Consider the following 16,574-nt stretch of genomic DNA (forward strand, 5'->3'; position numbering starts at 1 on the left):
GCATTACAGGATTCCATAGTATGTGTATGCAGTCTGTGTAATCCAGTAGTGCTGAGTTGCCTGAGAATACAACACAAGATGAAATCCGGTGCTAAAGTGGAAAACTGTGATACATAAACTTGCTCATAAAAATCACCCGTGGCCTTGGAAACATCCAGTGATAAGTGATACAGGATTTTTTTTACTTTGGCACAGTCCAAAGTATTTATGAAGTGCTTCTGTGTTGGCAGGGAAAATAGTTCTGGAGCTTGTTACACGTTGCGAATGCCAAAAGATATTCATGATTTGTTTTGTTTCAACAGATTTTGTTATGTGATTCCTGTGACAGTGGATACCATACAGCTTGCCTTCGCCCTCCTTTGATGATAATCCCTGATGGAGAATGGTTCTGCCCACCTTGCCAGCACGTATGGTTCCTGTTCCGCTTCACTTTCAGCATTGTGGTTGTGGAGATTTGTTGGGGCTTTAACAGTTTCTTTCTTTCATCTTTTTTTTTTTCTGTTACAAAGCAGACCGTGATGCATTGTAGAGATGCTGGTCTTCCCCGTAGCCATTAGTAAAACTGTTTTATGAGGTGGTTTTCCTTTCCCTTTTTTTCTTCTGTTAGTGATAAATACTGCATGTTGCTGGGTTTTTTTCTTATGTTTAGCAACTTAAAGAATAACATAGTATTAGGAGTATAAAATCATAATTTTATCCAAAGAAGCATCACATTGTCATCCAGAAGGGAGAAGCATAGAATCAGAATTTCCTGAGTTGGAAGGGAGCCTTAAGGATCAAGTCCAGCAAGGAATAATCAGGGATCAAAGCAAGCAGCTGTTTCTGAAGTACTGTTCCTCCTTCAGAGACATTTGCTCAGAAGCTGGTAGAGAAAGCTGCCATTTCTGGTTAGCATCTCCTAGAAAACCCAGTGTTTTCCCTGCTGAGTAACAGACAAGTATGAGCACTTTTTCAAAGGTTATGAGCTGCTTCTTAAAAAAAAAAAAAAAAAGTTAAAAAAAATGTTGTGCATATGTCTTGTTTAATTTTAAGTATATCTAAATAGCAGGAATTGCAGTGGTGATACTTGGAAGGATAAGCCAGAGAGAGTGCAGTGCTGTTCCTGTTAACTGAATGGGGAACCACCCTATGCACGTTTTCAGAATAGTCTGCCTGAAGATCTCTGATCTACCTTTCTTTTTGAAAAATCCTTTGTCAAAATGGCTGTTGCTCTGCAAAATGCTTGCCACCTTGACCATGGCATGACACAGCTGTATTGTGCATTGGTTTTCAGTTGTCTTCTGAGAAGTAGTTCGGGTTAAGTAGTCATGATCTTGAATCACAAGAATGTTCAAGAATGTTTTCTTCCTTAAAGAATTTCATACTGCTGCTTGCAGTTAAGTCATCTCCTTGCTTGGTTGCTGTTTAGTAATTTTCAACATGAAAAATAACAGATTTGTGAAAGTGTGATAATCATCCTTGGAAATAGTGTGATGAGGTATGGACATGAAACAAGGCACAGCTTGTCCATAAAGAGTCATTGTTACACATGGCTCCTGGATTATTAAATGGCATTCTAAGATATGGAATATTTGGTTAAAAATGGTGCTGGAACGTGCCTATGCCTTTTATCTGTGGTGTCCATAGACACACATCTCTCCAAAGGTTAAGATAAATACAGATAGCACTGCTAACACAGCTTCATGTATGTATGTTGACATGAATTAATAGTGCACGAAGTGTCTGAACAGGAGATGGAAACAGTTCTGAAAGAAACTAATCCTGTTTTTCATTCCCTTAGAAATTACTCTGTGAGAAATTAGAAGAACAATTACAAGATTTGGATGTCGTCTTAAAAAAGAAGGAGCGTGCAGAACGCAGGTACTGCTGTATGGCTGTGTTCACAGCAAACTGTGACTGTACATGCATTAAAAGGAAACTGGAGACCAGCCCAGTTTTCTCTTCACACTGATTAGTTGTTACTGGTGGTGCAGTGCTGGGAGGGCTTACAAGAAAGGTGAAAAAGTCCGATAATTAGAAAAGATAAATAACTTGCATTGAACTTGGGTCAAGGTGTCAGGAGGTGATTTTGGCTTTCCCACAGCTGTACTTAAATGGTGTTCAGCACTGGTTCAGCTGCATGTTATTAATACTGTCATCCACGTGTAAATATCCTGCTGACAGCAAGATTAACCTCTGCCTTTGGTATAAAGGTAATCCAGATTAATGTGGTTTCTGAGTCGTGTTGCTTTAGATTCTGTTAAACTTTACCTGTTTTACAAGATGGTGCAGTTGCCATAGTGCATCTGAGTCACAGCTTTGGCTGACATTTTGCATTCACTCCAGCCATTTCCAAAGGCTCAGTGCAAACCAGTCTGCTGTGTTTGTGGGCAGCATCTTTTCTGCTCGAACATCCTATCTGCAGTTTTCAGATCTGGTAAAGAGGGACATGAAACAGAATTTGCATAATACATGGCTTGTATATTGAGCGCTCTTTAACATTTAGTGACATCTGTACAATTATTAAGCACAATTTTGCATTAATTGTATCTTAAAAGGCAAAATTCATCTGAAGATGAGACCTCTTTAAATGCAGTAACTGGGCAGGTTTTTATTTGTAGCATGACACTGACACCACATGAGATACAGTGATTTGGTGCTTGGGAGAGTGGAGCAGAATCCATGTTCGTGTTCAGGCTCTTTCAGACCTCCTGCCTGTGATTGCTGTTGTAGCAGCAACAGTGACAGTGGCAGATCAGGTACCAACTGTTCTCAACTTCTGCTCAGAGTGGATCTAGTAAAATACACTATAGAGAAATTACCCTTGGTTTGCCAATTAGTGAATTTGTAGCTGTGAGAACAAAGCAATTAGCTTTTTTTGTGAGTGAGCTCAGCTTACAAACAACCTCCATCTGTGCAGGAGTGCGGAACACAGAACTGTATCTGCTGCTCTGTTTTATGGTGGGAAGTCTCATTGCTAATGAACAATATTTTTGGTCTTACTTTGGTAAATATTCTGCAGGCAACCATTACTTGCAATGCAGTTTTTTTTCCATCCTGTGGTACTTCTTTGAACTCAGTAGTATTGCATAGGAATATGGCTTTCTAACTGTTACAGGAGGGCACACAATCAATACAGTAGCAGTCTTCAGTGTCTGAAACAGATGTTTCACAACCATTTTGCAATCTGATCCTCATTCCAAATTAACCTAATGTTTTCTGTTGTAAAGGTTTCTTTTAGAAAGAGAGAAGTGAGTTTAGGTTATAAAGATTTTGTGATACAGTAATTGAATATAGAAGTTTTTCAACTTAATGGTGGTATATTTTAGTAAATTGCCAGGTGAGAAGGCTGAAGAGAGCAAGAGTTGTGATGCTAGAGGAAATTATAGTCTGTTCTTTTTTACTGCTGTTTAAATTACAGTTGGTTGTTTGGGGCACAGAAACACTTTAATGTTTCTATAAGATCACAGAGTATCTCTTGTCTGTTTTGCTGGGGAGGAGAGCAAATGTCTCATCATGGGCACTCACACTTAACAGCTTCTTGTATTGTTATCAGATTCAGTGTTGGTTTTTGAACTGGTGACACTGTTGTGCTTGTGCAGTTATTGCCAACCTTTCAGGAATCTGATTAAAATTGATTCAGCTGTTCAGCTGTGTTCTTACACATCCCCAAAGTGCCACAGATGTTCAGTGAAAACTTTTCAGTTCTCTGACAACTCTGACAAATACGTACACCAAAGTCATACCCTTATTTTTCTCCCCTTCCTGAATTTGAGGTGGCTGAATTTCAGGTGTCTACACTCAAACTCCTGTAATCATGTGCTATGACAAGCCAGGAGTGGGCATCAGAGCTGTTCTGGATGCCACTTTTAATCTTACAAGAGACTCTCAGACTTCTTTATAGAAAATCCCACTGGGGGATTCTCTACTTCTTGCAGGCCACATCAGGCGGAGCACTTCCTTTCATGTACTCCTAGCTTCCCTGTAGCAGTGTTTTCTAGATTCTTATAGTATGTGTTTGTAACTAGCTGGGGCCCATCAGCATCCCACAGTTCCAAACCTGTTGGTGAAGATGTTTACGCTATTGGTTAGTGTTACTGAAGTGTTAGTGAGTGCCTAAGCTGGGGGAGGTAAAGCAGATCTCAGAACCTTCATGGATCATGCTTAAAACAGCTGCATTGTTTTCATACCTCCCATTTCTTCATGCTTTGCATTAAAAGAAATGAGAAATGGAAGAGACCATCAAAGACATTCACTGTATATTAAAATATTTTTATTTTTAGTTCCTTTCTGATTTTAGGAGTTGTATTCCTTTCCTTAAGGTGCTACTTAATCACATTTCTAGAACACAGTGACTTTGCAAAGGGTAAAATTTCCTTCTCATCCAACCAATCTCATGGTGCTCAGGGTGGACGTTTCTTTTGGTCTGTCAGTTTGGAGAGTTGATATTAGGAGGCAGAAACAATTACTTTAATAGAAAACCAACATTTTCTATTTTGATATGATACGGAGTTGCCAAAGCTTATGACCTTTTTGGCTTTAAAATAACCTAAAATCCATTTGTACTCCTTGTTGGCATTACTTTAGGAACTATATGTATTTGGGTTATTTAATAAAAAAATATGATGTTACATTCTTTTAGTAGATAGTTCTCAGAAGATTGTTGCATAAAAATGTATAATGCAGAAGGCTAATGAGAAAACTACTTTCAAATTGACGTAGATTCTTTCCAAATTAATCAAAGTATTGGAAACCAAATTTTTACTCTTAGATGCCTGTAACTATTTGCACAAAATGATGCACATTTGAAGTAGAGGTGTTGGGTCATAGAATCCTAGAATGGCTTGGCTTGGAAGGGCCCTCCAAGATCATGGTTCCAAAACCTTGCTGCAGGCTGCGTTGATCAGGTTGCCCAGTCACTAGATGAGGTTACCCAGGGCCCCATCTAATCTGTCCATTAACACCTCCAGGGATGAAGGATGATTGGGTAGACATGTGGATGACTTGTGTACATGATGCATCCTGTTGCAAGTCCATTGTAATTGGGTGTGTGCTCAGTGCAGCTACGCAGTGTAACTGCAGAAGTTGATTAATGCAGAATCTTTATCTCAAAAAAATCAGAAAGCATTGGTTCTTGCATGATTTCATTTCAACCATGGTGATGCTTCACCAGATCTTGAAAGCTGGAGGTCTTCTGGCAAATATCATACCTTGTCCCTGCAGCAGCTGTGTTCTAAATCACTTTATTCAAAATAATGTTAAAATCTATAGAGGTATCACTCACTTTCAGAGTCCTTGCAGGCTCACCAGCTTTCTGAGTTACTTTCATTTATTTAAATTATCTCTAATGTTCATGGAAAAGGTTATAGATTGCCTACTTAGCACAAAGATCAGAACCTAGTGCTGTTGGAGAGGTGCTAGGATGTCTGAGGCATCTTGGGGCAGACAGATGTCCCACTGGAGCAGCAAGCAGAGGCCAGGAGCCAGACATGGCAATTCAGGTGGCAGTGGATGCTTGCTAAACTAAGCTTGATGCTACTGCCTGATCTCAATTTTACATTGATTGAATCCTACCTGCTGTGGACCATAAGGGCAGCCTACTTTTCCTTACAGTAGTTTTTGCTATATTTGAGCACTGTTCTCTCTCCTGGTTCTCTGGATCAGGTGTCCATGCTTCTTTAGCTTTTCCTGCACTCCAGTAATTCCTATCAGCTCAGGCATAGAATGTCTTCATTATCCTGCAGGTTGTTCTCTTGTCCATGCATCCCTTCAACCACCATGCATCTTCAAACTCCATTGTTTGTGAGAACTCTTTGGAAATCACTTACATTATTCATACAGGAAAATGCAGTCACATGGGATTTAATATGTAATTCCAACTTTTCAGCTGGTACATCCTTGTGGATGCACAAGATTTTGTAATTTTTGTAATTTTTGTAATTGCAGTGTTGTTTTGATTATCTGCAGTCTTTCTATGAGCTTATTTTCTTTTTTCTCTCCTAAAGAAAAGAGCGACTGGTGTACGTGGGTATCAGCATTGAGAACATCATTCCACCACAGGTAAGTTACTGTGTCTGTGTTGTATGATTCTTTTATTTTCCACACTTCTCAAGGAAGAAGGTTCTGAATGGTGTGTTAGAAGAGCTAGGAGTATCTTGGAAAGAAAGATGTGTGTATATGTAGGACAGAAACAATTCCAGGTTCTTCCTTTTAGTCTGAACTTGAGTTTAGTGGAGGGGCTTTGGGACCCTCCATCAGTGAGGAATCTCACTATCAACTTCTCCCATTAAAATTGGGATGCCAGTAGAATCCATTGCCGTTCTTTGAGTTATAAGGGTAGGTATTCAGTTTCATTAACTCTGGTATCTATGTCTGAGCCAGTGTCCCAGCCTTCCTTTAGGAGAGATGGAGGGAGATGAGTGTTTTCTGGCTTTTTGACAGGGGTGGGAGATAGTATCTATTAGAAGCATAACATTTCCCTCCCAAGAATGCATACTGAAGTTACATTTGATGAAAAACTATCAACATTTTGTGTTTTAGTAACAAATGCTCCTATGTGATTTCACTTTACAGGAAAGGAAAAAATAAATCTTTTCATTCATGTGGAGATTGTCCTTTTCTCTCTTCTTGAATACATTTTCAAGTGAATTTCTTCATGTCATAGTCAGATGCCTTCATCCAAAATTATGTCATCTCTTCTTCCATGAGGGTTTAAAACAAAACTTCTGCTTAGGTATAGACTTTCCACGCTGACAGTAATAAAGCCAGCTTTCTCGCTCTGTCTCTGGATAGCAGATAAATGATAACAGATTTTGCAGACTTGCAAGAGACTCTCTGGCTGAGAGTCTGAAACTCAGCCCAGGCACAGATTTTTAAAAAATGACTAAATTGGAAAGAACGTCATAAAATTAAACTGTGTGGATTTCATCAAAGCTGCGCCATGTAAAAGCATTTGTAGTGGCTCAAACCAAAGCCAGCCCCTGCACAAGCCACCCATGCTGTTGGCTGTATGGGTCAAAGAACAGTCTGGTGGCACAGGGGCAGAGTCACTGTACACAGAGACTTAATTGATCAGTTTGTTCAGCTTGCTGCATTTACAGGTGCTGGGAGCATCACCTGGCTGCTGTAGCATTAACACAGTGGTACAGTGGAACCTTTGAGTGATGTGTTTGTGTGTGGCGTGAGCACAGGCATGAGAAATCTGGAGGGAGTGAAGAGAACTTCTTGACACTTCTGTCTTATGTCAACAGGAGCCAGAAATCCCTGAAGGTCAAGAAGAAAAAAAGAAAGATTCCAAAAAGCACAAATCAAAGCTGCTTGAAAGGAGATCTACCAGAACTCGGAAATGCATAAGCTACAGGTAGGCAGGTTTGTTTAAATAGCTTATAAAGCAAAAATAAAGCATACCATCATTTTCCTTCTCATTCAACCTCCTGCTTCTCATGCATACTTTCACATTTAAAAGAGAGGCCAAATTGTTTCCTCTGAATACCAGTTATGCTGGATGTTTGTGAAACAGAGGTGCTTATTACTTTGTATATTGAAAATTGGATGCATAAGAAGTTAAAACACATGTGGTACTTTGTTCAGCAATGCTGGAGAAAAAAATGGTGTTGTTGCAGCTCCTGCTGTATGTTAAAGCAAGTGGATTATACTCCTGCTTTCTATTGGAAGAGAAAACTTTTGCTTCTCTCTAAAGGCCTGAAGTTCCCATCTCTCTTTTTTTCCTCTCTGGGGACTGGAGAAGAGAACTGCTGCTTGAGAGCTCGTGTTTTTTGTCCTGGCTGCATTAAGAATATAAGGAGTCTTGCCTTTCCCACAGTGCTTGTTCTTTGTAGACCCTTATCATAATAAACAAGAACATTACAACTTCCAAAATTTTCCAGCAGATAACCATGGTTAAACTCAGTCTGGTTGTGCCATTGAGGAGAGATATGACCTTTGTGTTGGATTTTCAGCCTGCTCAGCAAACTCATTCTGATCTTACTTAGCTGTTGAGTTTCTGTAACTTTTAAAATTAAGGAATGTGATGCCAGGGACACAGTTAGATAGATTTGCTGCTATGTCTGTGACAGGTCAGGCAGCATTTGGCCAGGAGTCTTACCTGTAGGATATCTGGCATGACTTCAGCAGGACACACATTATAGAGAGGCAGTGACTGTTGTTGGAAATAATGTTTATCGTAATGTTGTTTCTGAAAATCAGTCTTTGATAGAAAATGACAGTCTGTCTCACAGACTGCATCACGCATGTAACTTTGAGCTGGTGAAAGTATTGCACATGTCAGTGTGTCACTTCAAATCTATATGTCTGCAGTGAAGTCCTATTAGTGTCAGTGAGAACTGTGCGTGCTTTCCTTCCGAGGGGGAAAATAAATGCTAAATGTCTCATTCTGCTTACAGACAAATCTGTATTGTGTAGCATTCTGGTTCTCTGAAGACAGGTTAGTTCCTTTTTTTGTCATCTGTGCTTTCCTTTTGTGAGAAGGTTAGCAAAAACCTGCTTCCTGAATAAAGCAGCAGCAGTAGAAATGATGTGCCATTACAGTTAATTGACAAGCAGTTGTCAGCCCATGTTGGATTTCAGGTTATTTGTGATTTGAGAGCATTAAGTGATTTCTCACATTTTAAAGGTGTTTTTTTTGTTAGCACTCCAGAGGGAAAATAGTGTTTGAGTAATGTGGGACAAGTCTTATTGATGGAATAATTTCAGACTTACTTCCTTACTGTGCAAAGCTGCCTTAAACATGACATACAGCTGTTCTCGGGATATACAGGAAGACCAGCAATCAGTCACCTCACTTTAAAAGGCGTTTTATGGCTGCTGTTGGGTTACAGAGTAATACCAGATCTGTTCTTGTCTTCTTCTGCTAGAGGTTACAATAGAGGACGGAGATAAACCTGTAATCTTTCTTTAGTGCCTGGCAAGCCAAATCTTTGAAGAAAGTATTGTCCCATGCACAGTCATTTCTATTTTAAAAACAGAAAAATGAGAAGAAAAGAAAATAATCTGAACAAAATGTCTTTCCTACAAAGATAATACAAGTTGTACTTTTTGCATGTAATTTCTCAAGGCAGAGTTTGGGTAATACGGATAATAGTCCCTTGTTGCAAAACTGCAATTCCTAACTGCAGAAACCATCTAAAGAAGTCATCTTTTGTGTAGGAGGACTGGCTTCTTTCTCCTCCATTTGCCATTCCCCTTCAATGAGCCACTCCGTGTACAGGGATTGAGGCAGGCTTACAAAAGCAAAATGTTTCTCTTTTTCCTATTTAGTTATGTAACGTTACCTTATGGTTTATTTGTGTTTTGCTGTGAAGAGCTCTGTACAGTACATCTCCTCTGTTCAGCTTAGAGTGCTGCCAATCCATTAGGTGTAATTACTCCGAGGAGAAATGAAGCTACAAATTCTTAAGGCAAATTTCAAGGGTGAATAATTATCCCCTGACTTTAATAGGTGCTTTCCTGGAATCCTGTTTTGCAAATTGGCAGTGTGTATGTCATCCCTATAAAAGGTGTGAGGGCATTGCTAATGTTTGGTGTGAAATGTGCCACTGATACCATTGCAAATAATTTTCAAATTATGTATCGTAAATTAAAAATGAAATTCAGCAGTGTGTTGTGTAAAACTAAAGTGCTTTTCTGTTCGTGTAACTCAGTACCAAAAGGTCTGTCAGTGATAAATACTTTGTAAATAGAAATAATAAACATATCTTTTAGAAAATGGCTGTTTTCTCACATGTCTGCCCCTTTGTCTATGTTATTTTGTCATTTATGCAGCCCATTACCTATGCAGCATGGTTGGTTAAAGCAGTTTTAGATGTTGGGGTATGTTTCTGTAATGTCATAAAATCATAAATGAAAACTGTTACTTTTAGGTTTGATGAATTTGATGAGGCAATTGATGAGGCAATTGAAGATGACATCAAGGAAGCTGATGGAGGAGGTATGTTTCTCATATTTGTTTTTCATTCCAATGGTGGTATGAAGATTGAGACCAAATTTCTTTTGGTGTGACAGGCAATGAATGGAGTCCTCTCCCTCACACCATGTAATTTACAGTTCTTACTATTGCACTTTTAGGCTCACACTAAATAATTTCCCTTGAAAATAGCCATGCCAAGCTGCCAGAAGATGCCAAAAAGCACTTGATGCTGATAGTTAAATTCCACTTGTACATGTTTTAATACATGAATACAGTAAATAATCATGACAAGACAGTTTTTAAGATTAATTCACTATATTTTGAATTTGAGAGTGGCAGTTAGCACCACTGACATCTGACACCTGTAAATATTGGGCTCAGAATCTGGTCCACGTTTGGACCCTTTGAAGGCTGGGTCTGCAGATACAGTCCTGAAGTGTTAATGCAGATCTGTGAGCACTTCTCAGTTATACATGAAATGAAGTGCAATTGCACTTGTTGATGCTTGGTGGGGCACCACAGGGAACAAAAGAGAGATCTTCCAAAGTACCTGAGACTGATGAATCTGTGCTTCTGCATCACCTTGGCTTGTGTGGAGAGAACTGCTGTGAAACTTAATCCCTTCCTTATACGGCATCTCTATAGAGACAGCAGTTCTCAGAAGGCCAGCGGATGTACGCAGACAATCTGAAACTCTGTGTCTGTGGGTGTGTTACACAAGACCTTAATAAATGTAACTTAAATCCTCAACAGGAAAACCAGCTTTTCTTAAAGTCTACTGATTGGCCAAACAGTAGCCTAAACAAAACTCCAAGAAGAACATGAAGGCCTTAGGAAGAAGATGTATTTTCTGCTATCTGCCCTATTCAGAAAACACTGTCACTGGGGGAAGATGTATTCTGTGGTTAAGTAGCAGAATGCCAACATTTACGTTCTGTTTTCTGTGTTGATCTCATTGTTTCTCAGGGACCACAACTGGGGCTGTGTTTGTCAGGAATAAGGCTTCAGACAGCATCAAAAAATTATGAAGTTACGAAAAATAATCTGAAGCAAGAGGCATGGAAAAAAGTTACGAGCAAAGTTAAACAAAAATAATCTTGTTCTTATTTTCACCTTTCTATCACTGGATTCAGGCATTGGCAGAGGCAAAGACATGTCTAATATCACAGGACATCGTGGAAAAGACATTTCCACAATCCTAGAGGAAGAAAGGAAAGAAAATAAGCGACCCCAAAGGGCTGCTGCAGCACGGCGCAAGAAACGACGGCGACTAAACGACCTGGATAGTGACAGTAATCTGGACGAGGAAGAGAGCGAGGATGAGTTTAAGATCAGTGATGGGTAAGTCTCCAGTTTAGCTTCTGCCACGAGTCACTGCCTGCTTTGGGTTTCTGTGACTCTGCAGTGCCCCTAAAATGGTCACTGGGAGAATGTGTCCGCATCCAGAACACCATTGTACAGTGCCAGCAAAAATACTCCTGGCTTAGTTGAATTTAGTTGTGCTGGAAAAACTATACTTCAAATCCACGTGCTGCAGTCATCCAACCTCCATCTTAAGCAAAACCCATCCTTACCAAAGATGTAGCTAAAGTGAGGCGGGTTGTTCTTCTGAAAATATGTCCTGTTCTGTGGGATCTTTATTTGGCCTGGTTGCCATTTTGAAATCAGAAAAGTAAAATTTCTCCATTTCTCCAGCATACCAAACTTGACTTTTGGGTTCTGGAATCAGCTCTTGCCTTTTGCTTTCTAAAAGATAAGGTTTGAACACAGCCAAAGAAGAGGGTTACACTGCAGAAAACAAATGTGTGTTATGCAAAGCTTTAGAGACTGAATGAATATTGCTTTGGCTCACTGAAATTATTTTTCCCTGGAATTTCTAATCTTTCAGACTGGGAAACACGTAATGTTAAAAAATAATAATTTTAGATATTCTTAATGCTTCAATGAAGAAACATAGTTGAGCTTTTAAAGCTTTTAAAGCTTTACCCAGTAGAACAGTCAATGTACAAAGTTTATAGGTGACCTACACAACATATGTAAATATCTCTAGAGCTTTGTTTTTTGCATATGACCATGTTAAGGAATTTTCAATGACGTGGTGAATAGACGAGCAAAACATGCTAAAAATATCCAACCTATGATTGGAATGTTTGGAAGTTTTCTGGAATTAATAGCACATAGGTCTGTTAAATTATGCTCAAGCATTTTCAACTCAGTTCTTTGCCGAATACCTTTTGAATGTTATCCTGGGATTTACATTCAGCTGGCAACCAAATGCAAGTGGCTGTGCACCTGCAGTGTTCCACTGTTTTTTTTTTAAAAAAAGAACGTGTTTTCCTCCCTCAGAAGTGATGCTTATGCAGAGCTATTGCTATGCAAGTGTTACGTTGAAGTGTGAACACTTCAGAATTTATCCAGTTTAAATCTCACCTATGGTCACATTTTGCTGTAACATTCATATCCACCCACTGTTCTGACCCGCTGTGTAATGTCATGCATTGTAAAGCTGTCTTCCAAGAGAAAACAGAAACTCCATGTCAGTGATGGCAGTTTGCTCGCTCTGGATCTTTAGTACACATCATTTCTGTGAGATTTGTGCAGTTCTGTTAGGTGCCTGCTTTGCACCTAACAGAGGTAGGCTCATGGAGGTAATGTTTCGATTCTTTGTTTTAGATCTCAGGATGAGTTTGTTATATCAGAGGAAAATCTGGACGAAAGTGAAGATGATCCACCATCAAACGAAGACAGCGATTCCGAGTTCTGTGCCCGCATATCCAGGAGACATCTCTCCAGGCCCATGAGGCAAAGCAGGCGGTTACGAAGGAAAACAGTCAAGAAAAAATACTCTGAAGATGATGAAGATGAAGATTCCGAGGACAATTCAAGCAGAGAAACTGGTGAGTATAAGTGGTCTTTTAAATGTATGGAATATTTTGTGCTGGAGAGAGGAAGAGTGGAAGTCTCAGTTTCCTGTCATGACATGGATGCTAATGGTTTTGGTTCCTTTGGTCATGTGTATGTCATTTTTGCTTCCTTTCTGTAAAGCTGTTTGCTGCTTTGTTCTGCTGTGAGTGTTCTAAAGGAAACTGTTTCTGAGTACTAGGTTCTTGGCATTTAAAATCAGTCTGTATTTAAATGTATGCTCCTGTTATGTCGTGTCCTTTGTGGACAATTTCAGCTCTCACGTACCTGTCTGTTTGGAACATGATTGCAGGGAATACAAAGGATGGAGGCAGAAATATTCTTCTTTCTATGTACTTAAACATCTCCTGAGAAACTTTGAAAAAGCCTCTTCTGAAAGAAGCATTTTCCCTCACTTTGTGTGGAAAACTAATTCCTTCAGCTGCTGTCAGTTTTGTATGGCATTCAGTGTTTCAGAGCTTACCTTTTCAATGTTTTATCTGTTGCAAATTGTAGTTGTAGGTAAATGTTTTCATTGAATGTAGACAGGATCATGTTGAAGTAGGTTGATTTGAAGTACTGGCTTCCAAAAGGAGGGTTAATGCAAGAACAGATCAAGATAGCCACATGCACTTGCACTAATTGCTGTCTTCCTGTCCTGAATGCATCACTGCACTAAATGTGAGCAGTTGGTAATGAAGATAATTGCAGAACCTTGAAGATCCAAAGAATTTGGCCATCTACTCTGTAATGCCTACAAGCAAATCTGTTCCTTTGTGAACACGTATCTGCGAGAAGATCAGAACCCCATTCTGTACCATCAGAAGCATCCTGTTTTAAAAAAGAGCAGGAAGAGGAAACGCTGAATGCAGTGTAGTTTTCTTACTTTTGCAGCAAAGTGTTGGTTGGTAGAGCCTTGCCTCACTGATTCCAACGTAATTCCTTAGATATATAACTGCATAACTGTTCTTCTTTACCCCTATTGCTGTCCTCAGGATCCTGCCTGAGCTCTGTTTTGAGTTAAAGAAGTAATGTTCCCTGTGAGTGGCTTTGTTTTCAGTCTCCAGAGATGGGAGCTTTTTCTGAGGGCCAGAAAAAGCCTGGCTGTGACCCTTTCTGTAACATTTTAGGAGGTAAAGAGGATTGCTGCTTTGATCTGTCCCTGGTGTCAGTCAGTAATTTAAGAACAATATGGATTGCATATAGGAATGTACTGTGATATTAGGATAATTCCTCTGGCACAGCTCAGTGAAAAAGCAGCAGAAGTTGACTCAGAGTTGATGTTAACTGTTAAAATGTAAATACGTTCAATTCTCAAAGCCAATAGGTGCAGTAGTCCAGTGCAGGAAGAACTGAAAATAATGGTAAGTTTCTTCTCCATAGTTTTTGTTGTAAGTGAACTTTTAAGCCTAGATTTGTTGTAAATGATTTAATACTCTGAAGTCAGATCTTACCTGGATTCTCGTTTTGTTGTTTCTATTCATCTACCTGTTCTAAGAATTATTTGAGCAGAGTGCAATGCATTTAAATTTAAAAAAAAAAAAAAGAAGGGGCTTTCCTGGAAATGATAGTGTGTATGTCATTGATTCAGGTTGCTTCAACTGTCAGGAATTGTAGAGGAAGCATCTTTGGCACCAGTAGATATGAGGGAGCAAAAACATGGGAAGAAAACCTGCTCTGGGGGAGTTTGATGAAAAAGGATTTGTGAGAAGGTTTTTTAAAAGTAAGCAATTCGCTGCTGGCAGTGAAAGGGAGAACTGATGCGTGAGCCTTAGATAGGTCAGGCTAATGAGGTGTGATGGCTGAGACTCTCCTGTGCTGGAAATGTGCCTGGTTTTATCTGTGCTGATCTAAAGCTTATCTAAATAGTGCAGTTTTGTCTTAATGGAATAACAGACACGGCTGTTTTCTTCTGTACAGAGAGTGGTGATTACACAGATTACAGTGATGATGATTACCTGGAAACCAGGAGGAGAAGATCAAGAAGGAATCAGAAGAGGCAAGTGAACTACAAGGAGGATTCAGAAAGCGATGGCTCTCAGAAAAGTGTCCGATATGGAAAGGAGTTAAGAAGAGTTCATAAACGCAGGCTCTCCACTTCAGATAGTGAAGGTAAAACACACAGTCTGATTTGCAGGAGCTGCTGTATGTCTGCATTAGCCTAAGGAGAAAACTGTGTATAATTCAGAGATGCCCAGAAAATGTTCTTTCTAGAGTTCCTTAGTGTTTCTCAGAATCTTGTTTCCTTGTGAAGCAGCCCGCAGGTACAGTGTGATGTGCCATTATGGTTATTTCTCAGAGTCACTGTCCCTGCTCTGGCCTCACAGGGTCTGACTTTACTGTGTCTGGCAATGAGTGGTGGCATTTCAAAGCTGTAATTAATGTCACTGTTTTGCCACTTCTCTGTTTAAGAGGCCACAAAGCCTTCTCCACGAATGCTCAAAGATTCTTTTTTGCCTTCTGGTGCCCTGATTGTTTTCATAGATCGGTATGCCACCCTACTACCTTCCTCTGTGGTTGTTCAGCCTTTTCCAATGCAGTCTCCTGTTTGAAGGTGCTGCAATCAGTGCAGGTGTGTATGATGTAACAGAAAACCTGCTCGCAGTACTGTCAGTCACTCCATGAGCCACTGATGTGTATTTAAATACAAAATTAGCTTGTACAAACACAGCCACTGGCTTTGGGTCCTTTGAATTCTGGTGCCCAGCTCATGAGAACCATCTGTTCAGCACTGAGATGTGCTGAGCTTTACAGGTTGCAATGGGTGTCAGGGCACCTGTAGGTAAGTTTTGGAAGTGCTGGCCTGAGTCTATAGAATGTTTCAGGATCCTCTTCCATGAAGGGAAGCAAGTATGTATTGCAACCATATGGTATCTTGAAAACTTGATCTCATTCTTGAGTATACAGTCTGTTCTCAGAAATAGGATATATAGGCTGTCTGCTCACGATCTGCTATATGGTGGCTGACTTTTTCTTTGCTACCTGCACTTGTGACTTTAAACAATGCCTGATTGATGGTATCTTTTGTACATGAAAACCCATTTCTTCAGGTATTTTTGGTACTGGCTTTTTGCATACTAAACCCAATGCCATTTAGTACCATTCCATGAGTTTCCCACGGTTCTAATGTAAAAAGTATGTAACAGTTACTGGAAATGTAATTACGTTGAAAATACTGGAACTCTGACAAAGTCTCCAGCAACCTGAACCTACACTGATAATACCTTTAAAAATGACAATTTGCATGCATTTCTAGTGGAAATAGCAAGGAGAAAGCCAGTGGTGTTTGATTTTTCAGTTAGTCTTTTTTCACCTAAGCCAGTTTGCAAGGAAAAGGCCTTCCATTGAGGGACAGCAGCCTTCCAGCCACATTCAAACAGTGTTCATGTGCTTTGAAAGAAGTCCTGTAGAATTTGGTGGGGGGAAGATAGTAAGTTGTGTGCATGTATATGTATGTATATATATTTTTTTGAAGGTAGTGCAGCCATTATTTCATAGAAGCATAGAATATCCCATGTTGAAATGCAGCCTTGAGGATCACTGAGTCCAACTCCTGGCTCTGCAGAGGGTCCTCACTTTCTGGAAGGCTGTAAAGTTGTGCTATTCCTGATATAGTTAGCACTTCTAACTTCTAGCACAGGCCTCCAAAGCCTCCCTAATGCTCAAGCTGAGAGCAGAATACCAACAGATTGCTGGACTTTGCTATTTGAGCAGTTTCTTTAGAACATGAGAAGTATGCAAGCGTTTTGACATGGTTGGGGGACTGAGG

At 39.8% G+C, this 16,574-nt stretch overlaps 1 protein-coding gene across 1 annotated transcript in view; it reads left to right on the plus strand.

Annotated features, from left to right (window-relative positions):
* Positions 1 to 16,574, plus strand: part of RSF1 (remodeling and spacing factor 1) — a 57,756-nt gene that overhangs the window by 35,887 nt on the left and 5,295 nt on the right. Inside the window, exons 8-15 of the mRNA XM_085216481.1 lie at positions 303 to 407; positions 1,781 to 1,860; positions 5,985 to 6,039; positions 7,230 to 7,339; positions 9,858 to 9,925; positions 11,038 to 11,245; positions 12,578 to 12,801; positions 14,726 to 14,917. Coding sequence (XP_085072607.1) covers positions 303 to 407; positions 1,781 to 1,860; positions 5,985 to 6,039; positions 7,230 to 7,339; positions 9,858 to 9,925; positions 11,038 to 11,245; positions 12,578 to 12,801; positions 14,726 to 14,917 — 1,042 coding nt within the window. The remainder of the gene's footprint in view (positions 1 to 302; positions 408 to 1,780; positions 1,861 to 5,984; positions 6,040 to 7,229; positions 7,340 to 9,857; positions 9,926 to 11,037; positions 11,246 to 12,577; positions 12,802 to 14,725; positions 14,918 to 16,574) is intronic.

This window comes from Meleagris gallopavo, chromosome 1, assembly GCF_905368555.1.
Source record: "Meleagris gallopavo chromosome 1, MGAL_WU_HG_1.1, whole genome shotgun sequence".
In the NCBI taxonomy this organism is placed as follows: domain Eukaryota; kingdom Metazoa; phylum Chordata; class Aves; order Galliformes; family Phasianidae; genus Meleagris; species Meleagris gallopavo.